Source organism: Corvus hawaiiensis, chromosome 10, assembly GCF_020740725.1.
Source record: "Corvus hawaiiensis isolate bCorHaw1 chromosome 10, bCorHaw1.pri.cur, whole genome shotgun sequence".
Taxonomy (NCBI): Eukaryota; Metazoa; Chordata; class Aves; order Passeriformes; family Corvidae; genus Corvus; species Corvus hawaiiensis.
Window position 1 is genome coordinate 13,710,900 of NC_063222.1, and position 27,788 is coordinate 13,738,687.

Here is a 27,788-nt window from a genome sequence, read left to right on the forward strand (position 1 = left end):
AAGATACTGCTTTGGAAAATACCTCCTAATTCTTGTCTTTGAACTCCCCCAGAGCTTCTGAAAGGGGACTTCAACACAGCCAGCTGCAGCCACAACTAATCAGAATAGGAAAAAGTGGGGAATGATGAAAAAGTGCCACATCCAGTACTTGTAGAGACAGATTTTAGGTCCTGAACTCAGATTCAGCAGTACCTTATTCTGCAACTAATTTTAGGATGGTAAATCTGACAGTGGTCTAACTAAAGAGCAGTAGAAACTAGTTCCATGCAGTTCTTGAAAAGATCCAGAATGAGATCTCATGCATCAGTTACTCTCTTTACATCCACAGAACTCCCACCGAGCTTGGCAGGGATTTACAGAAAGTCTGGCATCTGACTTTGACTCTAGAGGACTGATTTGGGGGTGATTTACCCGGGAAGATAAAGGGGCCCCTTAGCACTACAGATGCTCCTGACGTGCTGAGGGAAGAGCCATTCCATTATGCAGTGTCCTTCCTCTTCCCCTGCCCCCATTCCAAACTAGTTTGACCCCTTTCTGGTTCAGTTATTTTACATATCCTTCTATTTTATTTTAGTATCCGAGTGGCTACACCAACCACTCACTGTCTGTCTAATTAAAGTCTCTCCATCAACTGGTAATTGTGTAGTAATTCACAGCTGTTTTTCCTCTCGCTCTTAAATCTATTGTTCCCTGGCTGAAAAGGCTGCAAGACCTTAGAAACTATAGATAGCTATTGATTTGTTTGCATTTAAAATCCAGTATGTGGCTGCAAAGGCCTGTTACAATATCAGAGAGGAAGATAAGTGTCAGTGCATAATCTGCTAGGAAATTTCACATAGGAGTTGATTAAAATCTATGAGTAATCATTGCACAAATGTCTTCAGGTGTATACATATATATACATATATGTAGCTAATAAATGTATAGCTATATATATATATATATATATATATATATACAGAGCTAGATTAAACCTAATTGTTATGAAATAAGTAAGTGGCATTCACCATTCATGCATTCTTCCTAGTAGCAGAGCTAAATTATTTCAGCTTATACTCTAAGCAGCAACATACCAGTAAGCATTTGCTTGCTTCCCCTGGTAACCTAGTAGTTTAAAGAGCACGAGCAGTTCTGCCATGGTAATTTTCTCCAGCAAACCTCCATGAAAGGGACCTGGCTCTTCCACAGGTGTGTTTTCCCCAGGTTTCACAGCTTCTCCAGGACATGGTGGGTCTGGTCTGAGGGTCACCAGTCTGAAGGTCATCGGCCCAAGGGTCTCCAGACCAAGGGTCACTGGCATGGTGCTCGCTGTCTCGAGAGTCATCGGCCTGGTCAGTCCTGCTTACAGAGGTCTGCTACGTTGAGGAACCTCCTGACGACCACAGCAAGGCAAACGGTCAGGAGCAGCATATACCCCACGGTGCCTAGGTAGGTGGGGACAGCCAGGGGTGCCTTGAGGAACTCAGCAAGCCCGTCCTCCACGTAGTGTACCTGGTCATAGATGCTGAGGAAGGTGAAGATGTGGAAAAGCTGGTGGCTATGCCCCACGATGTCGAAGAGCCCCGGCTGGATCCGCTCGGGGATTTTGCTGACGTTGAAGAAGGCAGCCACCAGCAGCCAGAAGTAGCGGCGGTAGAAGTAGACGAAGAGCGTGGGGTTGCGTGCGCGGAGGTCGAAGAGGAGGCTCTCCAGCATGATGGGGCAGGCCATGCTGAGCGGCATGGCGAACACGAAGGTGCGCACGGCGAAGGGGTAGGCGCAGCACGCGGCGCGGCTGCGGCAACAAGCGGCCGTGCAGCCCACGGCCAGCGCCAGCGCCACGGGCAGCACGAGCACGCGGTAGGCCGCGATGGGCAGGCTGCAGTCCAGCTGCCAGCCCAGCCGCTGCTGCACGTAGCGGCTCATGGCGCCGGCGTCCAGCAGGCTCAGCCCTGGCAGCAAGTAGTAGGAGTAGGCCACGGTGCTGGCGAAGCCATAGTAGCTGATGGAGGCGTAGTCCAGGTAGAAGAAGGTGGCACGGAGGCGCGGGGAGAGGCAGCTGAAGAGATGGGCCGTGCAGCTCATGGCGAAGGTGAGCAGCACCCCCGAGGCGTAGCACCAGAGGGGCAGCAGCGCCGGGTGGTGGAAGGGCAGGTCCCCGGCGCCTCGCAGCAGCAGCAGCCGTCCGAAGCGGCTGAGGAAGAGCAGCAGTGGGATGAAGTGGGTCCAGAAGTTGAGGGTCTCGTTGGTGGGCTGCAGCACCGAGGCCAAGCACTCCTGCGCCGAGCAGTGCAGCCGCCGGTAGCCCGAGAGGATGAAGCACTCCACGAAGTCCTCGGGCACCTCGTCCCACCGCAGCAAGGCGGCAGGGCGAGGCGGTGGCGGCGGCGGCGCCGCCTCCTCCTTGTCCCCCTCGCCCGCCCGCATGCTGCTGCTGCCCCGGCCGGCCCCGGGCCCGCCGCCTCGCCGCCGACCGGGCGAGGCAGAGCCGCTGCACCCGCAGCCGCCGGCGGAGGATCCGCGGTAGCTCTGCGCCTCTCCGCCTCCGCCGCCGCCCCCGGCAGCATCACTCATTGCAGCAGGGGCAGTGGCGGCACTGCCGCGGCTCCTCCCGCCCCGCCGCCCGGCATCGCGGTAACTGGAAACCGGTGCATCCAGCGCTCCCGAGGAGCGGGAAGAGACGCCCCGGGTCGGGTTTCCCGGGGTGGGAGGCGCTGGACACCCGAGCCGCCGTTAATGATTGATGCGGCCGCAGCGGGGGGGCGGGCTCGTGAGAGCCCCCGCAGCGAGGCGTGCGGCCGGGCCGGACCCGCGGAACCCTTTCCCGGGCGCAGGGTCAGCTGGCACTGGCATCGCTCGGTGCGGGGCCCTGCCCGCGGGGGCGTTCTGGTGTAAAAAGCACAAAGGGGGCACCGGGGCGCCCGCCCAGCCCCGAGCGCGGCTGTGTCCTCCCGTGCGGCAGGAGCCGAGCGGGAGCCCCGGGAAAAGGGAGATGACCCCGCGGGGCTGGGGGATCCCCGGCGGCGGGACAGACCAGGGAACTACCCCCAGGCAGGGGACAGGGTAGCAGGTGGGTGGCTGTCTGTCGTGTGTGCTTCGGTAAGGCCGCTGAGACCTGATTTCTTTGGTGACACTATCTCATGCAGTGAATACAAACGTTATTTTAGGCTAAACGTTCCCGGCCAGGCTGCCCGGGGTGAGCGTCACTGACACACACGGCACCCACCTTATCTGCGCGCTCCGAGCGGGGCGGCGAGGAGGGAGACTCGGGAATGGGCTGGCAGGTGCTGCTGTGTGTTGATCCTTACACAAATCCTACACTTATTGTCGTTGCGGTTATGCAAGCACCACAGTTACATAACCAGAATATAAAAATACGGGGGAAAGCGCTGTACGGGTGTTACTGTTCCTTAAGGCGTCTGAAGGAAATAGAAGGTAAGTCACTAATGCAGGTGCAAGTAGGAACTAGAGTAAGGGATTGCTCTTTGCTGCTTCGATGTGTTTTCTTTCTGTTTGTTTTCAGATGGTCTTAAACATCGAATAACTCTCGGTTTCCAAAAGTACATTTTATATGGTGATATTCAGAGATACACACGTGGTCAAATGGTATAAACTGAGGTCAAGTGTAATTAGGACATCCTGGCCTAATTACAAATCTTCTATTTGATAGTGAATCATGACTATGTGAAAAATCTTCTGAAAAAGGAGGCAATCAGAAATAAGTTTTTTTAAGTTAGCAGAAAAAAGTCTCAAAAGTGTGTTGCTGAAAGTGATTTTCAATGCATTTTTCATTCAAAAGTAGGGCAGACTGGTGACACTGCTTATAATCTTCATTAAAATTACACAGGAGACCTGCTAAGAAAATAAATATAACTGAACAGTGCAGAACATGAAAAGCCAACATGAGGAGCAAAATACTGAACAAAAGGCATTTTTCAGATAGCAGGCCCAATATGCTCTGATATCCATGTGTTTTAGAGGGGGTGCCTGCTGGAGTGCAGGGACACATCAAGCGGACACGCCTTGGGGAGTGCTCTGCCTGCAGTGAGCCTCAGGAGTGAGTAGGGGCCCTGCTCCCCATGGGCTCTGCAGCATGGGATTTAGGGAGAGGAAAAGCTCTTGGGGATCACTGGAAGCTGCTCAGTCCCTGGTAGAGGTCAGGCTTCTCATGGTGCTGCTCTCAGGTGCTGCTCATGAGGCCACTCAGAGGAAGAGACAGGCCAGATGCTGGACTGTTTGCTGCATCCCTGGAGATGCAAACGGTGGGGAGGGAGTTTCTTAGCTAGAGAATACCTGCCCCTGCCCTGCTCCCACCACACCACACATGCAGGCACTCCCAGTAGGGCTCTGGTGAACCTGTCTCCCAGTCCCTAAGTGGCACTGCCATTTGTGGTGGCATGCCCTATGGTAGAGGGCCAAAGTGACCATGATCTTCAGTCTCTCTCATCTGTGTTAGATAAGAAGGGGTGGTTGACTGAGAGCAATCAGGTTTTAGACCTGGGCTAAAGAGGCTGTTGGAAAGCCACCAGCAGCTGTTGCAACAGATGGTGTTTAGAGAACAACAGCATCCACTCCTGGCTGGGAATTGCTGGCCTTGCAGCAGCAGCAGCAGGGCTCATTTGACACGTTCTGACTTTCCTGCAGTCTCCTGACGTTCAGGGATGTGGAAGGCTTTCAGCCCTCTTGCCTCAGGGAGTTCTGGGGTATGGCCTGGCTTCCTGGGAGAGACACCCACTGGGTTTATGGCCCACTGTGGCAGCCCAGGCTGGGAGGAGCAGGCAGGGTTTGCTTGTGGTTCAAGATGGACAGTTCTGGTGGGCACTGGACTGTCTGGGTGTTGGTGGAGGCACACATTAATGCTTTAGCAGCTACATTTATGGAACTCATTGCTAATGATCTGAGTATTTTGCTTTTTTCCAAGGCAGACTCTTCTCAGGGAGAATGATCTCCGAGGACAGCCCGGGCTTTCACAAAGGCTACTGCATACATATTACATTGAGTTAAGTATTCTCCTCCCAAGCCAGCTGTGGGATAGTGTGCAGGGAACCTTACAATTTGAAGCACTTACAACCTCAAAATAGCCTCTTATTCATATCTAGTCCATCAAGGTTAGTATTACATGACTATTATGTGGTAAGCCAGGGAGAATCAGGACATCTGGAGGTCACAGAGAGGAGTCCACGTAATGTAGTGCATGAAGAAGCCTCTGCATTTCTCTAACCAAAGTTTATATTTAGAAGGGCATGGTCAGCATATACCAGGGTTTCTCTTAGCGTGTGTAGAATTTTCTGCAGGCTTTCTCTCCAAATAACCTTTTAGAAGACTGTTAAAACACTGATGAAGGTACTGCCTAATGAGGTAAGTAATGGAAGATAATGTTAATCAGTGCTGGATGAAGACTCAAAGGAAAAGATGTGATGAAATACCAAATGTGAATTTGTTTCTACATTATACTTCTGTTTCATTCTACACTGAAGTCCTTTCTGAGGTGTTATTTTGTCTGGAATATCAAAAGCCGTAAAAAATATTCTAAATGACTTTAACCCTACCCAGTAAAATTATGCCTTTTGGTTAGGGGGGGGAAAAAAAGCTAAATGCATGCTTTGCTTTCAACATACTCAGCACACTGGGGAAGAGGTTGTACTTGGCCCTCCTATTATATATAGCTGTTTTGTATAAGTAAAAAAACTAACTTAAAAAACTTTAAAAAGAGAGGAAGTCCTAATGGGAATAAGCAGTAGTGGTGTTTGGAAGATTTAAGATACTTTTGAAGATAAACCTTTAGCCTCACCCAATTCAACTCACTCACACTGGCAAATACCAGCCTTACGAGCTCTTGCTTGACATAATCCTCTACCGTACAACTCTACCTGTATAATTTCTTTTTTCTTTTTAAATCTTCACTTCTAAAACAGATTTTGATTATTTCTTTCTCAGTAAGAAGTTTTATCTAAGTAAAAACACTTACTTTCCTCTAGATTTTTCTCTTTCACTGAAATCTTTGTAGTAAATCCGACTCTGTTGTGACATCTTCCATCGAATCTCACTGGACAAGAGAGAGGATACAATTTGGCTCCATTTAAGAAGAGTAGCTACTAAAGAAAGAGAAGCTTTAGCCTCATCTGACTTTGTTTGCTGTACCTCATGGTTGCAGTTTCTCTGGGAGAACATCTGAAGAGATACACAGACATACAAAAATGCTCCTTTTGTTCTGTGGGGTTTTTTTATCCTTTCTTGAATGTGTATCAATCTCTTGCAAATAATGGCTTGATGGGTAACTTTTTACTGCAGTGATTACAATACTTTGTAATAATTGAGTAGGCACAGTACTTTGATCTAATACTGAAGAGATTAACCTGTCTTTGGAGAATCCACTCCACCATCTTTTTAAAACTGGATAAACAGGAATCCTTGGGTCACTTTCTTCTTCTTGAGTAACTAATTAGGGTCACTTACACTTTATAAACCTAATTCTTTAATGGATAAAGAAAAGTGGAAGTGATACCTATATTTTAAAGCCTCACCTGGAGGAGAGAAAAGGTAGATGTTGTTAAAGGGAATAACAGTAACCAACACCATCATGGTTGCACAGCAATGTTCATTTTAATGTCTCGGTGACCAGGAGCTTCTAATTTTCTGCCCTCTTTACCTTGAAGTTGAATATCTTCAGGTTTGTACCCTTTATGCTTTAAAAACCAGCAATAAAACCCATCTGAAAAGAACCTAAACACAGCAAACTGGGAAAAATACTTCGCATTTTAAGAAAATTTCTCTGAAAGTTTGGTTGTTGTCTTTTGAAAGTTCCTGGTTTTGAAAGATTTGAGGTAAAACTTGTCTTTTTATTGACAGCAGCAAATCTGAATGTAAGTATTGCAGTGAAATTAGTTTCACCATGATGAAGAATAACATATTGGATGGATGCCTATTTCATGTTTTCCATGGTCAAAATCCACCACTGTCCCAGTTCCAGGGGCTCATGGTAAGAGCAAAGTACAACTTATCCTTTGCAAGGGTTGCAGGACTGAACCCTCCCTTACAAAGTGCATGACTAAGAAATTGTTTTGTTTGTATGTGCTGAGTGGGAGTGTTTTGCAGAGCACAAATTGCTACTTGCTGTTACTAACCTGACAGGAGGGACTCTGAGTATGGCAAAGGAATGATTGGCATTGCACTCATCTTGGACTTCCATGCTTTCAAACAGCTGATAGATGCGCACATCTGGATTCCAGTCACATAAGCTAATTCTCTCTGACAAGAAGCTGCAGGAGAACTTTTGGAATTAAGCCTTCATTTGATACTTGCACTAATGCCTGGAAACTACACTGCAAATTACTGACCCTTCTCAGCCACACAGTGCAAGTCAGGTGTTGCCCCTGTGACTGGTTTGTATAATGTGCCTCACTGCTTGAGGAATCCCAGGGGGAGAAAAAACCCAGGTTCCCTGGTAAGACGTGTCCCAGGAGAGCAGTGGGGTCCTGGAAGGGAAAGCAGCTGCTGAATGGCAGAACAGGACTCACAAGTGAGGGAAGGTAAAGCACTGGCACTGAGAGATGGAGTAACACAGAAATGGCTCCTGCCAGGAGACAGACAGCAGACGGAGCACTGGCAGCAAGTCCAGACTGCTGGGAACCTGAGAGCCAAATTTCCCTCTCCCAGACAGCCCCTCTGGCTCTTTTCCGTTATTCTGGTGGCCCCTGCTAAAGCATCTCAATGCTCTCTGTGCTCCAGCTGTGCGTGCTGCCCACCTCTCGGCTCGGCGCTGCGCCTCCAGAGCTCCCTAGCAACCCGCGAGTGCACGGGGGAGCTGCAGCTGCCTATTTTGAGAATCCTAGCTGGCGGTTTTCAGTGTCAGGAATCGGAAGAGATGGAGGGTGGAATAAGGGAAGAAGCTGTAAGACTACCCTGAAGGACTGGGGAACACACACACAGCCGGTGGCTTTAGTGATCCATGAGCCACTTTATGAAACTAACAGGAAAGTATGAAACTACTGACTTACAAACCTGTACACCCAGCAGCTACACTTCTGTCCTACTCATAATCTGCCTGCCCCATGTCCTCAAACATGCTTCCTTTGCCACAGTGTAGGAAACTTCCACAGCACCCTAAATCCTCCCTCTCCCATTCCCTCACACCCACCTTTGCAAAAGAATTGCAGCAGTTCTGTGCTCTGGCCTGGAGTGAGAGCAGTAGAGATCTTTTGTCTGAAAGTTGGGAAAAAAACAGCCAGAAAGACAAGTGTAATACACTGCAGCATGTGGTTTACTTAATGTAGCTTAGTGTTAATTATTTATGATAATTCATGATTTTCCCAAGTATATTGCCTAATGATACTTGTCATTGTAACAACAGTTAATAAACAATCCCCAGGTCTGCAGGCAACCAGACCAACTGCATTATAATGAAAAATGTCTACAATTTACTTTTAAATATTATTGTCAGTAGCCTACACTTTCCAGCATTAATTCTCCTTGGATTTCTGCATGTCACTGCTTCCTTTCCTTCCTGCTCTCCTTCCTGTCCTTGCTCTCCCATTAAGCCCAAAACAGTGACATGTGTTCTCATTCACTAACTGTACACGAGTGCTACTGTACTATTGCAATGTGTTATAAATAGCACAGATTGAGGAATACAGTTCATTCTGAAAAACTATCTTTAGAGATGACCTTTGCAACTCTAACTATATCTTTCCTGTTTTTCACAGCATGTTCTGGATTGTGATGCTCTTCATTTGGTGCAGTTTATTAATTACAAAAGAGCTTAGAGGCTAAGCAGTAAACAGAGGATTTGAACAATGAGGTGGATAATTAAAAAGGATTAATGAGGTGGATAAAATAAAGGGATTGAGGCCAAATGGAGCACAAATTTTCTAAACATTATTGGCCCCAAAACTCTATCATCCAAGGGCATGTTCCTCTTTCCAGCTAGATGTCTGTTTTTTATCCAGAAGTGTCAGTCATTCTTTCATGACAGGTTTATTAATACAGTCCCAGGAGAGTTGAGCATCATCTAGTGTCTTCTCCTGTGGCCCTAAATGCCTTTTCTAGCCAGTACAAGTTCCCCAGCCGGTTTGCTTTTGACTCATTGCTGCACCCGTTTGCGTTACTATGTTAAAATCCACCCCAAAAGCAGGTAGGTCACAGATGATACTTATCCTATGTCTCTGCAACCTAGTGAAATGGTTCTCAAGTAAACAGGGAGAAAGATGGGGAAGAGAAGGGCTTGGCTTGGATTCTGAAGCAGTAAATCCTGCTTAATCCATCCCTAAAGCTGCTTGGCCAACGCCACCCCTTCATGTGGAAGGGTTCCTCTGTGGGAAACTTTGGGGCTCAAAATATCCTAAAAAGACTGGTAGAATTGTGCCTGTCAATGCGTTTTTTCAAGGGTTTTCTTTCCCCCTCCTTTCTTCCAAGCCTCAGTGATTCCGCCTCAAATTTGTCCAAGGGAGCCGTGCAGGCTCCTCCAGGGTGGAGGTGCGACCCAGCACCGTGCCAGCCGTGGGAACAGCACGCGCTTATCGCCGTCATTGCTGAGGTGTATTAGATACACGTCCACTCTCTCTGGAGCCTCAGCTGCCACTCCGTTACCAGAATATTCCACGTTATTTTGCGGAGGGCGGCAGGAGGGTCCAACTGCCGGAGAAACGCGAGTTGCCGCGTGGCCCGTCTCCCCGCCTCGCCTTTGCCGCAGCAGCACCGCCTGGGGATCGTAATTTTGTATTTTGCCTTTTTTCGTGTAATTTCGGGTGGAGTGGCGTTACGTAGCACGGGCCGTCTCAGGCGGGTACGCGCCGCGGGCCGTGCCTGCCCCCTGTCGGCGCCTGCGCGTCTCGCCGGGCTGCTGCGCAGCTGAAGGGATCGGAAATCCTGGTAGCTCTTCCTTTTGCCCGCCCTGCTGTTCTTGCACATTGAGCAGCGTCCTCCGCCTTTGAGGGAGATTTCCCGGCCGTTCTCCAGCCCGCCGTGGGCGCTCGCTCCCGTGCCGCTGTGCCGTCCCCGGCCTGACCGCCAGCTCGGTGCTGGTGACACGCGGTGACAGCTGCCATGGAAGCGCTCGCAGCTGAGCCCTCACCCTGACACAGCTGCGGGCAGAGCAGCAGCACTCACCAGACCATGTCCCTGCACAGCTGGACGCACATCTGCAGCCGGTGAGAGTTTTGCCCTCCTTTATAAACTTTCAGCACTCTGTAGTTGCCCCTGCCCTTCTCACCCTTCTCAGCCTCTCCTTTTGCTTTTTTTTTTTTTTTTTTTCCCTCTTCTGGAACCTTCATTCTCCGCTGCCCCAAGTGGTTGTTAGCACAGGCCCTGCTCCCTCCTGCCGCTCACAGGGCAGTGGGAGTCGGCAGGTGGTGGATTAAAGTTTTTATTAATTTCTGTGTATCTTCGTGTCTTTTCCTTAAGTATTGTTTCAGCCCCTGCATACTCCACTCTGAAAATACATGAAAGCATGGGAATGCAAGACTCATGATAAATGTGACCGCTGGTTGTAATCCCCAGTTAAACAGTGTTCAGTAAAGTTGCAGTTGTAGTGTGATATCAAACCCAGTAACGGAGGATTTGCTGTGCTAGCCTCGTCACTATTTATTCAAGGACTTTGCTCACTTAGATGTAAGGTTTCACGTTGTTCCAAACGGTATCCTTTCCATTTCACATTGTTACATGTCCAGGGCAAGCGCTGCTTCCGGATGGTGCGGCCCTGCCGCGCCGGGGGGGTGGGGGCCATCGGCGGCTCGGCTATCGGCTTCGCGCCCTCCGCTCGCGGGCTCGGTGGGATCGGCGCTCGCTTGGCCGCCGCCGGGGCTGGGCGAAGGGAGAGGCAAGATGGCGGACAAAGCGCCCGGCGGCTCGCAGAAACCCGCCGGGAAGGTGAGGCCGCTCCGCCCTGGGGCACGGTCCGCGGATCGCTCCGTTCGGCTCGGGAAGCGTGGCCAGTGGCCCACTCCATTCCGCTCGGGGACCACGGCCTGCGGCCCCCTGCCGCGGCGGCGGGGCCCGGTAGCGGCGGGGCGGCGAGGCGCGGGCGGCGCGGCCTGCTCCTGCTCTGAGCCCGGGGTGACCGCGGGCCCCGGGACGGGGTGGGAGGCGGGAAGGGGGCTCGGAGTCCCGCGCCTGTTGCGGGGCACCTCGCTCCCCGAGACCGCCCCGGGCACGTCTCTGTTCCCGTGGTGTCCCCGTGCCCCGGTGGAGGAAGGCGCGGGGCCCGGCGGAGGCGCTGTGCCGGCCCGCGAGTCCCTGGTTTGGGGTGCTAGCCCCGGGCTGTTCCGTAATGACCGAGCCCCAGCCGTGTCCACCGACGGGTTTCATTTCACTGCTCTCTCCCCACCACCCCCGGCTCCCCGGTGGGCTGAAGCCCGCGCAGGGTTAGTTTCCAACTTGCGAGTGCGAAGGAAAACGGCGAATTGAGATGGCGTGGGTTCTTTTGAATTGCGATGAAGTTACAAGTTTCGTAGAATTGCCGTGGCGTTCCCCGCGCTTTTCACTGTGCCCGCTCTACTTCCTGTAGCTCTTGCTGGGTGGATTTCCAGCCCAGGAGCACAGGTAGTGCAGCAGTTCTGGCAGACTTGGCCCAGACCTGTGCTCTGAAACCAGCGGGTGGTCACAGCCCAGAGCTGCCTGCGCTCGCAGCATCCCTCCTGCTGGGAGGGTAGAAGGCAAGATATTTTGGGGATGCACTGGCAGCCGATGGTTTGAGGATTACTCCCTTTCATTCACTTTCGTGTCAGGTTTTAGGTCAGAACTATATAAATCCTCCAGGTTTTGGTGTGTGAGTGTGTAAATCATTCAAGGTGGAAGCCGTGTTTCGGCTCAGGAACTTCCAGTGCTATAAATGAATAATTTTTGCCCATCTTTTTATTAAGCAAAGCCAGGATTATTTAAAATTTTTTATATTTTATTTTGCTGCTAAGAAACTGTAGTTATCAATGTAGTTGATAATGAAATGTAGTTACTTAAAGTCTTTGCATGTTTACTCAGTTATTAGAGTAGGAGAGTTTTATTTTTGTTTCCCTTTTATGATCTGTTCCAAATATTGCCAAGAAACGTTTTTTTTTATCTTGCTTTTGGCTTGGAATGGCAAATAAGAGCTGAACATAAAACCTGAGTAGTAAAATAGGTCTTAATTTGTGGGCAGTGCCTTTCAGGGAATAAGACATTTTGGGATTTCAAATACAATTAGAAATAGAATAATTAATTATTGATTAATGCAGCTGATAACGTGGTTCAGAAAACCAACCCAGATTTGATTCCTTTCTTTTCACAGTTACATTATAGACTATTTTTGTTTTGTAATTTACTGTTTCTGTACTGATGATACTCTTTTTTTTTTAATATACAGTAATAATTAATTTATGGGAATTGTTTTCTGTCCTGGATGTCAGTTCTGCAGAAGTATGTGCAGATACTTAACTCTTCACACTCCCTCATCCATCCTATGGAAATCAGTAGGACAGCTAGGGAATGTAAAGTCAGATGTGTGTTTATCTGTGAGGGCCTGTTAAGAAGGTCCTGTAGCTGCGTTGCCACCACCTTGCACCTGTACCACCTTGCACTTCCTCTTCATCCCTTAGTTTCCCACTCCTCCAGACATCCATGCTGTGTTCCACCACTATTTTTCCCATGCTTTACATTCTAGATCTTGCTTGTTTCTTCTTGTCAATATTATTTTATGTGCCAGAGAAAGTGGGATAGTACATACTTGGATCCATGAGAATGTTTCTGTTGAAAAGTGAAATAAAATAAGGCATGCCTATCTCTTGGGATTTATTTCCAAAAAAGTAAATCTTGGGAAATCTTGAGGGGCTGAACAGTGTATGGTACCTTTGGTACCTTTTGTTTTGTTATTCTATGAATGCTTGTGATATGTTAAAACATAGAGATACTTTTCAGATGTCTGCAGAAAGAAATGGTACTGAAATTAGTAATATGTTTCTTGTTTTAATTAGTTTATTCACACAGGGATTAAATTGTGTATTTTTAGTTGAGCCTGTATGAAAATGTTTATGGTTTAACAATTGAGCAGATAATAATTTTGCTCAATTTCTTGAAGTAATTATTTATGGGACATTTTGATTATTTCAAAGCATTTTAGTATTCATTTACTTACATAATTAAAATTGAAGTTGTAGGCATCTTCTGGTGCATTGTATTTGCAAGCTATATTTGTTTTGCAGGTAGAATTATTTTTATATCTCATAGACTCCATAGGATATGTTTCAGTGGCAATTCCAAGATGTGCCTTTGCTGGCTTCTAGATACCTGCTGGGAAGACACAGTAACCTTTTATTTTCTGTGCTCTGTGAAGAACTGTGACCTAGTGCCTGAAATAAAATGGTTTCTCCCCTTCAGAATGGTTGGTGTTTTTTTCTTCAGTCTCAGTGTCCAAGTACTGAATTTGACCCACTTATTTCGATTATATATATATATTTATACTGTAAAATCAGATCTTTTCAGCTAGGCATTATCTGTTTGATGCACTGATTGGAAAGCGCTGCTGGAGATGGTACAGGTTCAGGGAGCCCTCTGTGCCTGCATCGCTGTGGTGGCAGCTGCTTTGTGTGATACTGGCAGCTGCTAAATAACTTTGAGAGTCTCCCATGTGAAATGTGTTGCAAAAGCGTTAACTATTCCTTTGGCACTTTGAGATTAGAATAGCAAGATTTGTGCTTGAGATTTCCAGAAATCCAAGTAGGAAAGAAGGATAATTAAAGAAAATAGAGATTGCTGAAGACTGCACAGGACATTGGCATAGGACATGATTCTGAAATGACAGATAGAGATGTTCACTTATTATCTTTACGTAATGAAATTTTAGCTGCTCAGTGGCTCTTCCATTTTGTTATTGTATCTTCTGAGAATAGTGAGTGTCTGGCATGGCCACTGCTCTTACATAGACTGCTGTTCAGATTGTGTACCATAATGGAGAAGAAATAATCCACTTGGACCAAGCTGTACTTTTCCTTTTTTCATTCCAAAAGCTGTACCTGTTCATCTGAGTTTAAGGTTCTAATCTGGAGAAAGCCGCTGTCTATTTAGTGTCTGCAAGTTATGACTACTCACATAGGGACTAGTAGTAATCTGCATTATTTCAGCAACTGTAAAGACTAAATACATTAGCCATAACATAATTTGCAGGTGTTTTCAAGCACTTGCTTTCTAGAGAGAAAGGAAGAATAAAAAGGATAAGGCAAGCTGGAAACCTCTTTTTGCTGGCTTTTGACATCTTAATTTATTATGTGTTCCCATTTGTTTTTCCTTGCTGTTAGTGTTGACATAAACCAGTGCTAGCCTTAACTACTTTTTCCCTACCAAACACTGTCCTCTTTGGTTGATTTGGCATGATTCGGGCAACAGGGTGATGCTATGAGTTGGGAAATAGTTTGGCTGAACCTCCCCATGTCTCCCTTTCATGGGTGATCAGGTAGATCAGGAACACTGCTGTAGTTTAGCCTGAGCAGCTGCTCAGTATGGGGGCAGGATCAATGGAAGGTGTTGAAACAGGGCAGGAGTGTCTTTCATCAGAGTTTCTTTTAAACATTTCACCCTGAAGCTATTGGTTCTTTCAAGGACAGGGCTTTCATTTATGTTTTAAGTTGTAGCCATTACAGTTGGAAAAATACCGTTCACCATTTAGAAGGCCCCAGATTGTCTCCTGGGTTTTATTGGCAGCTTTTGTGTTTTTGTTGCTGTTTGTTGTTTCACTAAATGACATCAGTATTAATTAAAATATTTATTGCATACTATTGTATATATATTATTGTATACTGAATTGTAAAATATAGCATATTTTAAATACTTGTGAAATAACATGATCATGCCAGTTTTACAAAGATTTTTAAGTCTGGAGAAACCATGAAGAGCTGGATTTGTGGCCATGTGAACTGTGGGCAGGAAGGAAGATTTTGAGGAGACGTTCTCTTTTGTTTTGCTTGGAAGCTTCCATGAAGCTGCCAGAAATGTAAACATCAGAATCTCAGAGATGACTTTGCTTTGGCATTTTCATGGAAGTTTGTCATAAATCTCATTTGTATGGTCCTTTGAAGTTTTGTTTTTTTTTCTCTTGGAGGTTGAGTGAAGTTGGCTGGACTCAGTAGTGAAGCTTTGGGTGACCTGACCTCCAGGACTGAGATTTGACAGGGCTGTATTTTACTGCAGGCTGCTGAAATGGCACTTCAGCTGTGCTGGCACATGCTTTGAGAAATGTGCAGAGTGAAAGTGACGGAAAAAGTGATCCAGCTGTAAAATAGTCTGGTTGAGGAAAAAGAAAATAAAGGTAGTTTTCAGGCAGAGTGGTAAATGCAATGAATTGGGAGTAAGAAGGCATCTGTCAGATGTTTATGCTGGCAGTGGCTGAAAGATGGATTCACTGCATTTTTTCTGTCGGCATTTTGAACACGAGGGAGCTGTCCTCACATCTCATCACGTGTAGGGCAGAGCTTTGTGTGTCTTTCTTTCAGCAGTTAAGTTCAGTTGAGCTGCTTGACATGATGGGAGCAGAAAAAAATAATCCTGCTCCAGATTTGAACACAGGTGGGCAACATCTTACAAAATGTTTCTCTCTGCGTTAGAAAGACTCCGATTCCGCTGAGTCAGTGCAGCTGGTCTGACACTTAAGGAAACAAAATGGCCCCTTTTGTCAAGGCAGTGCAGATGGATGCAAAGTGCAGTGTTGTGAGAATTTGCGATTTTTCTTTTAATAACTGCTATTTAGAAACTGACAGATAGCAATGTGTAATTCTGTCAAGAACCTTTTCGTCTTGTGCTTTGTCAGAACAGTTGCTTGGATGGTCAGGAGTAGTAGCAAAGGTAGAACTAAATTTATGCATAGGAAGGGAAGACCTGAAAAACAAGAATTGTTGAAGGAAGAAGATAATGTGGCTGTCCAAAGGTGTTAGTTACTGTGGGGTAAAGTTGGTCTGAAAGCTAAAACTGCTTTTACAAGTTTTCTGAGTGCACCTTAATAGAAATTGTGCTGCTCGTATGATGTTCAGAGTGGCTGCACAGTGCCATGGTCCCTGTAGGTGGACTGGGGAGTGCCGCTGTACTCCCACAGAGTCTCTGTGTGCTACTGTGGACTGAAGCCTTTCTGAGCAGTATCCTCTGCTTGCTGCTGGAGAAGCAGATTTAGTGTCTTACTTTTTTTATGTTCTTCCTCAGGATAATGTGTCATTGTACTGAGCATTCTTACTGTTTGTTGCTCTGTGTAATGCCTTGGGTTTTGTCCTCCCAATAAGCAGCTTCAGCACCACCCCTGTTGGGAGGAGTTGCTTTCTGAAACTTCCATAAATGAAGCAGCTGTAGAGAATCAGGAAATGGTCATTCCATTCTGCTGTTGCCAGACAAGCTCCTTTCCTGGGGCAGTGCTCAATCTGTGTCAGTACACTAAGGCAGACACCACTGTATCACTCCATCTTTGATCTTTTTAACTGCAGGTCTGAAATTGTTTTTTTGGAAGGCTGGAATTGTAGCTGCTGTGTTGGTTGCTGCAGGGTGGCAGCTGGCAGCAGGAAGAATGCTGTTTCCATGCTCTGGAATTCTTTTGCACAGTGTCTTTCTTTTATCTGTGTGATGTTGGGCTATACATTCATAAACTCTTGAGGAGAGGACAACTTTCCTTAAGCTACATTTGTGCAGAATGTAGAACTGTGCATAACAGATTACTGATCTGAGTGCCATAGGCAGTTGTGAATCACAAAAAAATCCGGCACCAAGTACACAAGAAGAGAAGTTTGCGGGAAGTGGCATTAGTAAAAGATGCTTGTGATCCTTGCTTCCATGCGTGTTCTAATAAACGGCTACTGGTGCATGGTACTAAACTTGTTACTAGCTTCTGTGCAAAGATGTGCTTGTGAGTCATGTACAGTGCTGCAAGTAAGGCGATTTGGGAGGTCTTTGAGAGGAAGACATTATTATTTTTCTGGTTTTTCCCTCCCCCGTTTCTCTTTGTAAAAAAAACCTCCAAACATACTGCTAGAAGCCTTTTGCTTCTTCCTTGGAAGGGCTGTATCTTTGTGTTGCTCTTTACTTTTGCGCATTTAATTCTGGTTGTTGAACTGCTTTTGGTTGAAGACCATTTTTTTCTAAGTTGATTTTACTGTATAACATAGGAGTATACTTGTTGAAAGAGAAATGTCTCTGTCTTAGCTGATGAAAAGCAGGATGCACAATGAAAATGAGGTCTAGTAAATTATCTTCTAGAGTAGCATTTGGTGCTTGTTTGTTTTGAAAAGCTGGAGATGAGCATCATGTATTACTATTTCTGGTATAAACTATAAACTCCTGCTAATAAGGAGAAATGCTAATGTTCTGTAACTAATGAACAGATTTCAGCTAATGGAAATGTTTTATTTTGACTTAAATGTCAGTTTGATGCCAGAACCGTTGAAGTTGAGGTAAGAATTGTGTATCAGGCAATAATATCTTAATAGTAGGTGTTATGTCAGGTTTTCTGGAATTTGGGCATTACGTTATTTAAAACCTGATTTTGTATGTATGCTGGTTTACATGTTAAAGTTCAGTTAGAGTTTAAAGTAATACTGTCAATTAGTACCTAGTCACAAATTGGGGTTCTTGAGGTGGCCAGCTTCTATCTATGCACAATATAGTAAGAGCAGTTTTGGAAATTATTTTATAGTAAGCCAAATGTAATCAAGCACTTTATGTAATCTTTAACGGCCTTTAATGACAACTCTTGAAGATGCAAAAACCTTATTTTTTTTTCCTAGTGGTGCCATTAGTGACATAAAATCCAGCTGTGGAAATTCAGATGTTTTTAATGGTCTGTCTTTAATCCCTTATTTGCCTTATACTGACATGTTCCTGAGGTGACCTGGTCAGATATATCATTAAAATACATGATGTGTATCTTTGTTCTTGTGTATTTGGATGTTAAAATAGAAATGAAAATCACATTCCAAGAACTGAAAAAAGCCCCCAGAGATTGTTTGTCTGTTTCTTGTTGTGTGCCTCACTTCCTCCTCATTCTCTCCTCAGGTCAGAGGGCCAGATGCAGTACATACCACTGGATCTGCTGATTCACATGTAAGTCCAAAACACTTAAACAAATAAAAACCCCCAAAAATTCCAGCCAAACCCACAAACTCAAAATAGGCCTGTTTTTAAAGAAAACTACTTGCTACAGGCAGAGTCTGGTGCATTGGGTATGTAACCTGTAGGTGTTTGCAAATGAGCCATTGATTTCATGTTTAAAAATACTCCTTGAAACTTTCAAAACAAGCACCAGTGTAGGAAGCTTTGCTGCATGGTACTGCATTCATAATAGGTACTGGAACAGAAAGAAGCTGCAAGGACTCTGTATAGGTTTGTCTCTTAAACTGAGGAATGCTTGAGAATAACGGGTGATCAATCCTAAGAGTCATGGGATATTGAAGTGCTTTTTCATACACAGTTGGCTTCTCGAAGCTGAGACAGTATGGCCCTAATTCCATCCTTTATTTTTCTTTCTAATAGAATATGTTAAAGGAAAAGGTAAGAGTAATAACCTGGTCTTGCTGGCCACCCCACTCCTTGTTCCCTCAGTGAAGAGACCTTTGCCTGATTGTGAGGTTGGTATGTTGCATGAAGACTTACCTATTTCTGAGCTAAAATGAAAACGGACAGCAAGAGCCAAACTGGGAGTTAATACCAGACAATTCATTCTGTGATTTGGATTTTCTTCAAGATTTCAAATGCAAAAGTCAATTGCCAACTGTTAAATTGCTTGTAAGATACCATTATTCTAGTTGTGATAGCAGAAACTTTTCATAAAGAAGTAGCTTGTTTTATTGAGAGCTTTTACTTGCTACAATTTGGAAAATTTCTCTTAAATCTCTTCTGAGAATTTTGTGCTGATGGAACTGGGACTTCAGTGCTTTGTGCCACCTTACAGTCAATGCAGTGTTCTGTTTAAAAAGAAGTTGGCTTTCATACAGAGATTTGATTACTCAGCTGCAAGTTTCTCTTTGCTTCTATCATTTGCTTTACACTTTTCACAGTATTTTGCATTTTTTGAAGGAGGAAGACCTTCAAGTTTTGTATAGTTCTGTTGTTAGGAATTCTGTGAAGCTGCATATGGTTAATGATATGTTATAATTGCTCACTGGAATCTTAACTAGCAGACATAAATTAGTTCAATCTTCTTTATATTGCTCCTACCACTTAGAAGGTGTTTTTTTCCCCAAAACCACTTCTAAACTGAGCAGATCTTAGTGCCAGAACTCTTTTATCTTGCAGCTGCTTCCCTTATGTCACTGGAACAAATATTTATTTGGCTGATCTACAGGCATCCTATAACATTACTGTGAGAGATTATTTTCTGATGACAGGATAAGCCTTGGGTAGGAGTGTGGTATTTGTTCTGCCTGCAATGTTGTGCCGTAGCTGTGTGCTCGTGTTTTGCCAAGGTTGTATATTGTTTGTCGTACTGAAACTGCTGTTTTTCAGACTACTGGAAGACTGGATTTTATTAAATTTAAAAACAGGGAGATGAATTAAAAGCTCCTGATAAACCTGTCACAGCAGCTCATGTTGACAAACACAGTGTCATAAACCAGATAACTTCACAGACAACACTGCGTAAATTTGTGACTGATAGCTTTACTTTCAGTGATGAAGCAGGGAACACTTTCAAAGAAATAGCAGCTCCTTGGTCATATGCTTGGCACAGATCCAAGAGGTGTTTGTGATGCTGAGCTGGAATTATAAACTGAAGATATTTCAAACAGTTTGTTTTTCGTGGTGCTTTTTTATGTAAATTTCTTTCGAATAGGAAGCTGATACTAGAAATAAAACTCTTTACAAAGAAAATTATTCCTGGAGGAAACTCTCTCCAGTTGCTATCGGAATTTTTTTCGTAATACAGTGTTTAAGTGTTTCATCTTATTTGTCTTGATGTTTTATTGAGCTGATTTTTTTTAAGAACTGTCATTGCAAAAATCATAGTTTTAAGCATCACTGTGTGCTCTATGTAAGAGCATCATAAATATTTTGAAGACAAGGCTCATACCTTAGGTTTTGTTCTTCTGGGGCTTTGTTGTTGTGCTGACTATTCATGAATTATTGTGTTAAGGTAGGAATTTCCAGAGAAATATCTTTTCTCTCATTTAACTTCCCACTGCCCATGTCTTTGGAACATGCTCTCCATCCTGTTTCTTTCTTCTCGTGATGTTTTACTGCCTGTTAACTACCAGAATAGAGCCTTAAGAATTCTAATTCCATACTCCAGAAATTACTGTTATGTGGAGTGCTTCCTTTGTCAGGGTTTTGGAAAGAAATTTGGAAGAATATAGGAGCTGAATGTGAGGTTTTTTGTTTCATTTAACTAATAGATGAAAACCTCTAGAATGCATTTTGTTGTTCAGCAAAGCTATTAATTTTTACCTTGAAGTACAACTGAAATTTAGCATCCATTTGATTGTTCCATTACCTGTCCAACCTTGCACAAACATTATTCTGGCCAAAATAGAATAGTCACTTTTTTTGAGGGGGCAGGGAGGGAAGGGAGAAGAACTGTAGTGCAAATCATGTATTTCTGAAGGTTTAGAAACTGCAGCACTGCACAGTGATAAATGTCCAGGCTCTTACAGCAAGTGTCCTTCAGATTTTAGCTGTGTTTGAATGGTGTATTAAAAGGTCTCTCATTAAACCAAGGATGATTTGTTTAAAAAAACCATACCGATTTAATTTTTTTTTAGTTGTATTAAATAATGACATCTTCAGAGATAAGTACAGGGAGGCTTTTCTTTGTTTTATTTGAGTTACTGGTCTAGGCCAAGGTCAAAAGTAGCATTGTTTTGTAAACAGTTTGATGTCTGTCTTCTTACTCCCTTTGCAGCCTCTAATGGAAAGTAAACTTAAAGCATTCAGTATTGGCAAAATGAGTGCTGCCAAACGGACTCTGAGCAAGAAGGAGCAAGAAGAATTAAAAAAGAAGGTAAGGGTATATAATGAAAATTTCATGTTGTATGCGGAGCTGAAATAAGTTTGCTTTTAGATTGCAACCAGCTTTCACACCAGATATCTTAATTTTGATAATTGTAGTTCTCTAAAAGCAAAAGTAAATTGTATTTTACATGTATAATTTATTTTTGACATCCATGGCATTGAGATAGAGACAGGCTTCCTCTTTGCTTCTCTGTGAGAAATCAAGTTCTCTGGCTTATTGAAATAGGGAATTACAATAATCCATTGATGTATTGCTCAGGATGGAGACAGCCATCACCTTAGGTAATTTTCTGTTTTTCATTTGCTCTCTATCATTGGATTTCAGTAATTACGAAGAGTACCTGTTGTTTCTGAAATTGTTTCAGTGCACATCCTTGTTAGTTCTGTAACATTTTTTTGTCCAATGACTGTATTGGGAACTAAGAAAAACCTTAAAATTTGATACTGCATTTTAGATTACTCAGGGGTGTCCAAATTCAGGAAGTACGTATCTCGTAGTTGGTAAGGTGGAAGTTTTGAAAATTTTGGGGTTTGAACTTTATATGCACAACTTGTACTGTATTCTAGTGGCTTATCTTCTGCTGAGTTGTTGGAAATACTGGCCTGAAGATCATGATAGTGCTAAATTTAGTGTCTCAGCTTAAGTCATTGAATTAATTTATTCTCGGGGAAATACAGAAAGGTGATCCTGTTGTTGATCTCGTTCAGCCATGTGGGTTGATTGTAAAGGCTGAGATGGAATGGGCACTGTTCTGTCATGCTGAGGCCAGCAAAGCTGCAGGCTCATAAGCCTTTGATTTGAGCTATTCTGTTTGGCATCTTTTGAATGTTAAATGGCCATGTAAACTCTTGGAAAGGAACAGGCATAGTGGAGCACACAGCCTCACTGGCTTAGCGTATTATGTGCTGTGTTCTGCCCACATTTCTCAAAAATTTGAATTGTCTAAATTTGAAACTCCTTTGATGCAGTTTGTAGCTTGAACTCTAGAAAATAAAAAGGAATGTCACATAGCTAATTTAAGAGTAACTGTCTATTGAAGGTTGTTCTGTGATGATAGTAAATAGATTAACATTTGCTATGTAGGAGGATGAGAAGGCTGCTGCAGAAATCTATGAAGAATTCCTTGCTGCCTTTGAAGGAGGTGATGGTAATAAAGTGAAAACATTTGTAAGAGGAGGAATCGTTAATGCATCTAAAGGTATAACTAATCTTTTTTTGGAGGTGGTGGGTCATTTGGCTTTGAGTAAAGATGAAGATTGGCTTTGAATTGCATTTTAAAATTAATACGTTACATTGGAAGCAGAAAAGAAAACTTGATGCTAAAATCTACCTCATGCTTTGACTGAGATAGGCAGTGGCGTGATTTGTGTTTTAACCATAACAGGAAAAAGTGCTTTGGTTGAGAATACCTGATCTTAAGTTCTTTTTCTTCATAGTAAAAGATGTTAAATTATGTAAAATTCGTATTATCAGCTTTTTAAAAATTAAATAATATATTGAATTGAATGACCAAAACTAAAGAACAGCATTCTTTCTAATGAACAGTGTTGTGCAGCATTAGTTAATAAAATTTGCTTTTAACTTGCCTTTAATTTCAGAGGAGCATGAAACAGATGAAAAACGGGGTAAAATCTATAAACCTTCGTCCCGATTCTCAGATCAAAAAAATCAACCAAGTCAGCCATCTAATGAGAAACCTCCATCCCTCCTAATGATAGAAACCAAAAAGCCTGTAAGTTTCTTACTTGAATCTTAACTTCATCCTGATGTATTTAGAAGTGCTTAGGAAAAGGGCCATGTGATCTTTGCAGAGTAGTTCTATCTGCATGTGTCACATACTGAGAGAAGGTGGACAATTTGAGTTGCCTGAACCTATAGCAGATATGAAGGTGATGAAATGCAGAGGCCCAGGAGCCCTGTATGTGGCACAGTACACCTGGTACTGCACTGCCCTTTTACTGTGTTCCTGCTAATTTGGACAAACTTCTCATGGATATGGATTTCATGACTGTTGCAAAGTAACAGCTTCTTTAGTCCTGAGAATTTCTGAGGTTTTAGAAGCAATTCTTCTCAATTCCTCTTGCTACCATCTGTTTTTGATTTTTTTTTTTTAAAGCAAAAAATAAATTGACCTTTGTGTTGATCCAAGTTTTTCTTGGTAGGGTTCTTTGATTTTTTGTTTGTTTGTTGGTTTGGTTTGGCTTGGGTTTTTTTTGGGGGGGGGGGGTGAAGTTTGAGAAGTCCCTTTAGAAGTTCCTCTTTGAGTTCTAGAACTTGCACAGTTTTGAAGCTGAACACCTTGCTTTATTTAGTTTATTTTGTCTTCTGTATGGTTTGATGGGGTGTTTTTTTGGTTTTGTTTTTGGGGTGGCTTTTCGTTTTTTTCTTTTTTTTGTAAACCAAGGCTCATCATAAAAAGCAATGAAAATATTAGAACTATGAACAAACAGAGTCTTCAAGTCAAGTGATAATTGCATATGATTACTGTTACTGCTGTGTATGTGTAATGAATGTCTTTGATGTCTTAAAAGTCTTTTAATAGAGCTTACTACAATTTTAAAGCTTAAGTGAAACATGTATGATGCTGCCTGTTAGGGTGGGAAATGAATGTAATGTGATAATTGTGGGCAGTTCCATCATAACCTCCCTCCAGATTTAAAACAATGTCAGTTTTAGACTAGTGGGGTACTACTGGATGGCAGTTTTGATCTTCATTGTGTGTAAAGCTCTACAGTTACAGAAATGAATTGTAGCATTTTTTTATTTTTCTGAGCTCTGTTCTGTCTTAAGCAAGTGTTTGTACTGTAAGAATATTACTGCTTTTCAAATTTTTCATAAATACTTGTGAAGTAATGCAATCAGTTTACTCACTTGCCCTGTCCAATGGTGATTGAAGATAATGAGGTAAAAATGATTTTATTTATTTGGCAGACCCTCCCCAAAAACAAAAACAAACAAACAACTTTGCCTGGGGTGAGTAGGAAGTCCAGTTTTTCCAAAGCTGTAGTGTGTAACACAAATATTTTGTATGTCTGCCTATTGGAAACGTTTTCATTTAAATTTGATTATATAAAAACAATGTTGTTGAAGATAAGATTTCACATGAGTTAGTTAAGGAACATATATTACTGTTAAAAGAAAAAAAAAGTAGTGTTGCAGTATCCATATTCTTTGTCATTCAAGAGTGTTTTTCCTGAGGATCTTGAACTGTTTATAAGTAACAGTTTTTTCAGACTGTATTTACATCCAAAAGGAAGCAAGAGAAGGAAATTCTTTTCAAGTAGAATGTTTGTGGATAAAATAATTGAATATATATATGTAAAATAATTTACATATATATGTAAACACATCTGTCAAATTCATTAGAGCATGATGGTTTGCTAGGGGTGTAGTCAGCATCCTGGTTTCCAAATGGAATAAATGACAAAATGCCTTGGTTATTTTAAATGTGTATGTAGTAGAGAGAGTGTTTGATCACATGTGCTGCATTGTAAGAATGACAAGTAACAAAGTTTATTTTCAACTATCCTTAATTTTATATTTTCTAGCTTTGTGTTTGATAGCGCTCAGTCTGAATGTTTCAAGTCTGTCTGGTTGTTGTTTCGGGTTTTTTTTTTTGTTTTCTTTTCCTCCTGTAGTTTACTTGGTTTGAAAGCTGTGGGTAAAATATGCATGGAAATTATCTAAAGTTTTGTTACATGATTTTTAATTTTGTTGATTTTGTCTTCTGAAGTGTTGTTTTATATATCTTTAATTTTAGCCTTTGAAGAAAGGAGAGAAGGAAAAGAAAAAGAGTAATTTGGAACTTTTTAAAGAAGAATTAAAGCAGTAAGTTTGCTAGTTTTTACTGTAAATAAACAAAATCCAAGGTTTTTGCCTTGTTTTACAGACAGTATTTAGGATCGTTTTTGTTAAGCTGTTTCCCAAGGAAGGTTTTTATTTTTCTTCTCCCCTAAATGCTTGGGAAATTATTACAGCTGGGGATGGGGGTCCGAGGCTCTGACCCAGGAAGAGGTGACCGGTCCGGGGAGATGGTCCCGAAAGGAATCGCCTTCCCAGGGTCCGGTGTCTTCCCTCAGCTGCTGGCAGGAGGGCCCTTGCAGAGACTGTCAGCTCTTCAGTGATTATCAGCTCGTGATTCCAGCTCAGCTCTGCAGGGCAGCCTCCAGGCCAAGCCAGACCAGAGAGAGAGACGAGAGGCCCGTGTGGCTGGTTCCACACAGAGGCAGCTTTATTATGGGTCCCCTCTGGCGAAGGGGAGAGCCAGGGACGGGAACCCTCTCTCTGCGCCACAGGGGCCCATAGGGCTTGCTTTTATAGGGATACAGGGGATCAATAAAGGCCAATGGATTACAGAGGATCTGGGATGGGTGCAGGCCAATGGGTTACGATGAAATCTGCATAGTGTCTCCCAAAGGATTGTAGGTCTGTCTTTCCTCGCCGTGACCAAAGTGGTTGCCTTTCCAGGGAGTCCTGCTGGGCGATTGCGAAATCTCTTATCTCAGCAGAGATCCCTCCAGGGCAAGGGCTGGGCATACCCCACAACAAATTATATAACTAATTAGCTTAAAATAACTTAGTTAAGCTTAATTACTACCATTGCTGATGGGCTTGGCCTTGGCTGTTGTTGGGTCCGACTTGGAGCTGGCTGGTACTGGCTTCGTCGGACATGGGGGAAGCTTCTGGCAGCTTCTCACAGAGGCCACCCCTGTAGCCCCCCACTACCAAAACCTGCCCAGAAAACCCGGTACGGGGTGTAGCAGAGAGATTGGTGGCAATTGAAATGTCTGTCACACTTGAAAAGAATAAGCTTTGTCAGTGTTTCTAAACTATATCCAGAGGAATTTGTAGGAGGAGCTTGATCTTTTGTATAATGCAAAAATAAGAGTTGTAATTCAAGTCTAGAGACTTATTTCAACTTGCTTAGTATTAAAAGCAAGATGGATAATGCTTGAAAAAGCAGATTCTTTCACTTTCAAATGTATTGTAATACAACAAAGAGCAGCACATATATTGAGTGCAGTTGAGTGTCATATATTTATCCTGATGTTAGAGATGGAAAACAAATGAATCCGTGTGCATTAGAAAGCAGTAGGTACAACATTGTAAATCTGTATGTGGCTTTTGTGGGGAGTGCCTGAGCTTCACTGCTGCGTGTTCCTTAGTTGGTGTAAATGAATTGAGCTGCCAGCCTTGTATTCCTGGGATACAGTATCTTCATATCAGGATTTAAGGCCAGACTGCAGGGAGCCAAATAGATCCTTGTGTGAGTACTGTCCTCAGAGTGAAAAACTGAGATGAAATCCAGTATATTCTGGAAATAGTCATGTGGGTGTGCCTGTGAGTAAGGCTTAGAAAAGATAGAAGCATAAATAGACACTAAGGAGTTGTGTGCCTCTTGAAAAGCCACCTGAGTGGTCAGCGGACCTCTGGCAGTTGGATGTTGCGTTGGAGTCACTTTTTCAGAGCACAGTTCTTACTTCTGCTCTTGTAAGCTGCTTCTCAAACCAAGTCAATTTTGTTTGAGAATGAAATACCCTGACAGTATGAATGAGGAATAATTCTGATAGATACATTCCAGTTGATGAAACAAATTCAGACATACTAGAAATTTGGAAGTTTTAACAAACTCATTGTTTCGTATTAAAAATTCTCGTAATTGCGAAGTTCATTCAGAATTTTAGAATAAAAACTTCAGAATGATTTTAAGTTGTTGCTTACTTTAAACTTGCTTTGTAGAATCCAAGAGGAGCGTGATGAAAGGCACAAAACAAAAGGTAGATTGAGTCGTTTTGAACCACCCCAGTCTGATTCAGATGGGCAGCGTCGTTCAAGTAAGTAGATGTTATTTTTTATGTTAGTTTGGGCTACAAGATTTGTAGACTAAATTGTACATATTTTTCTTCTCTATATTCAGTGGATGCTCCTTCAAGAAGAAACAGATCATCTGGTGGTAATACAGATTCTTTTCTTACTCAATTTAATGTTGTCATTTAAATGCATAGCAGGGATTATGACTTCCTTGTTTTGCTTGTTTTTTTCCATTATTTTAGTACTGGATGATTATGCACCAGGATCACATGATGTTGGAGATCCAAGCACAACAAATCTGTATCTGGGAAACATCAATCCTCAGGTAAGTTTGGAGCCAAGGAGGCAGTGTTGGCATGTTTGGGCCCAGATGAATTTTTTTGCAATATTCATTAGAATAAATACTCTGTACATAATGCTGAAAAGTTAAGGTTTAGACTACAAATCACCAGCTCAGTTAAAATTCTTTTTCCATTGATATCTCTAAGCAAAGTGGATCATATCTTAAAAATTTGAGTGTGCTCAGTTAAAAGTGCAGTTTTATAGATTCTTGTTTTTGTAGTAGATTGCATTAGGCGAGTATCAATGAAGCATTGTTTTTCAAGAAACTGAAAAAATTAAAATTTTGACACTTGGACAATAACATGAACAACTGTCACAGAAATGCAGTGGCAAAATGTTAACTTTTACCTCTTTTTCATGTAGATGAATGAAGAGATGTTATGTCAAGAATTTGGCCGCTTTGGACCATTAGCAAGTGTTAAAATTATGTGGCCAAGAACCGATGAAGAAAGAGCAAGAGAAAGGAATTGTGGCTTTGTTGCCTTTATGAACAGGAGAGATGCTGAAAGAGCATTGAAGAATTTAAATGGTAAACTGATTTCTCAGTTCAGGGCTGTAATTCTCTTTGCAGACATTTTCAGGTTGTTTTATCAGACAAATGACATGTATTCTGTGGCTCCAGTACATACCTGTCTGACAGTGATTTTAGTTTACACTTGACTGTTCTACTGGCAACTGAATGTTGCCAAACTATAACAGTTGTGTACTGTAGTGTCCTGAA

General features: G+C 43.2%; 3 protein-coding genes across 8 annotated transcripts in view; 1 reads left to right on the forward strand and 2 right to left on the reverse strand.

Annotated features, from left to right (window-relative positions):
• Positions 1–1,324, reverse strand: part of PCOLCE2 (procollagen C-endopeptidase enhancer 2) — a 51,320-nt gene extending 49,996 nt beyond the window's left edge. The window contains exon 1 of the mRNA XM_048314093.1: positions 1,074–1,324. Within this exon, the coding sequence (XP_048170050.1) occupies positions 1,074–1,324 (251 nt within the window). The remainder of the gene's footprint in view (positions 1–1,073) is intronic.
• An 8-nt stretch (positions 1,325–1,332) lies between these two features.
• Positions 1,333–3,292, reverse strand: PAQR9 (progestin and adipoQ receptor family member 9). Its single transcript, XM_048314095.1, has one exon. The coding sequence runs from the start codon at positions 2,551–2,553 to the stop codon at positions 1,333–1,335; it is 1,221 nt and encodes a 406-aa protein (XP_048170052.1). The 5' UTR covers positions 2,554–3,292.
• Positions 3,293–5,902: 2,610 nt separating this feature from the next.
• Positions 5,903–27,788, forward strand: part of LOC125330678 (U2 snRNP associated SURP domain containing) — a 48,864-nt gene continuing 26,978 nt past the window's right edge. The window contains exons 1-11 of one of the 6 annotated variants that reach the window (XM_048314089.1): positions 5,903–10,124; positions 17,965–18,012; positions 18,442–18,459; positions 20,804–20,902; positions 21,998–22,112; positions 22,513–22,646; positions 24,675–24,742; positions 26,654–26,748; positions 26,832–26,867; positions 26,968–27,050; positions 27,431–27,596. In XM_048314089.1, coding sequence (XP_048170046.1) covers positions 18,445–18,459; positions 20,804–20,902; positions 21,998–22,112; positions 22,513–22,646; positions 24,675–24,742; positions 26,654–26,748; positions 26,832–26,867; positions 26,968–27,050; positions 27,431–27,596 — 811 coding nt within the window. In that variant the 5' untranslated portion in view covers positions 5,903–10,124; positions 17,965–18,012; positions 18,442–18,444. Of the gene's footprint in view, positions 10,125–10,748; positions 10,843–17,964; positions 18,013–18,441; positions 18,460–20,803; positions 20,903–21,997; positions 22,113–22,512; positions 22,647–23,845; positions 23,888–24,674; positions 24,743–26,653; positions 26,749–26,831; positions 26,868–26,967; positions 27,051–27,430; positions 27,597–27,788 lie in introns of those variants that run through there. The other 5 variants (XM_048314085.1, XM_048314086.1, XM_048314092.1 and 2 more) reach the window with 5 other exon arrangements.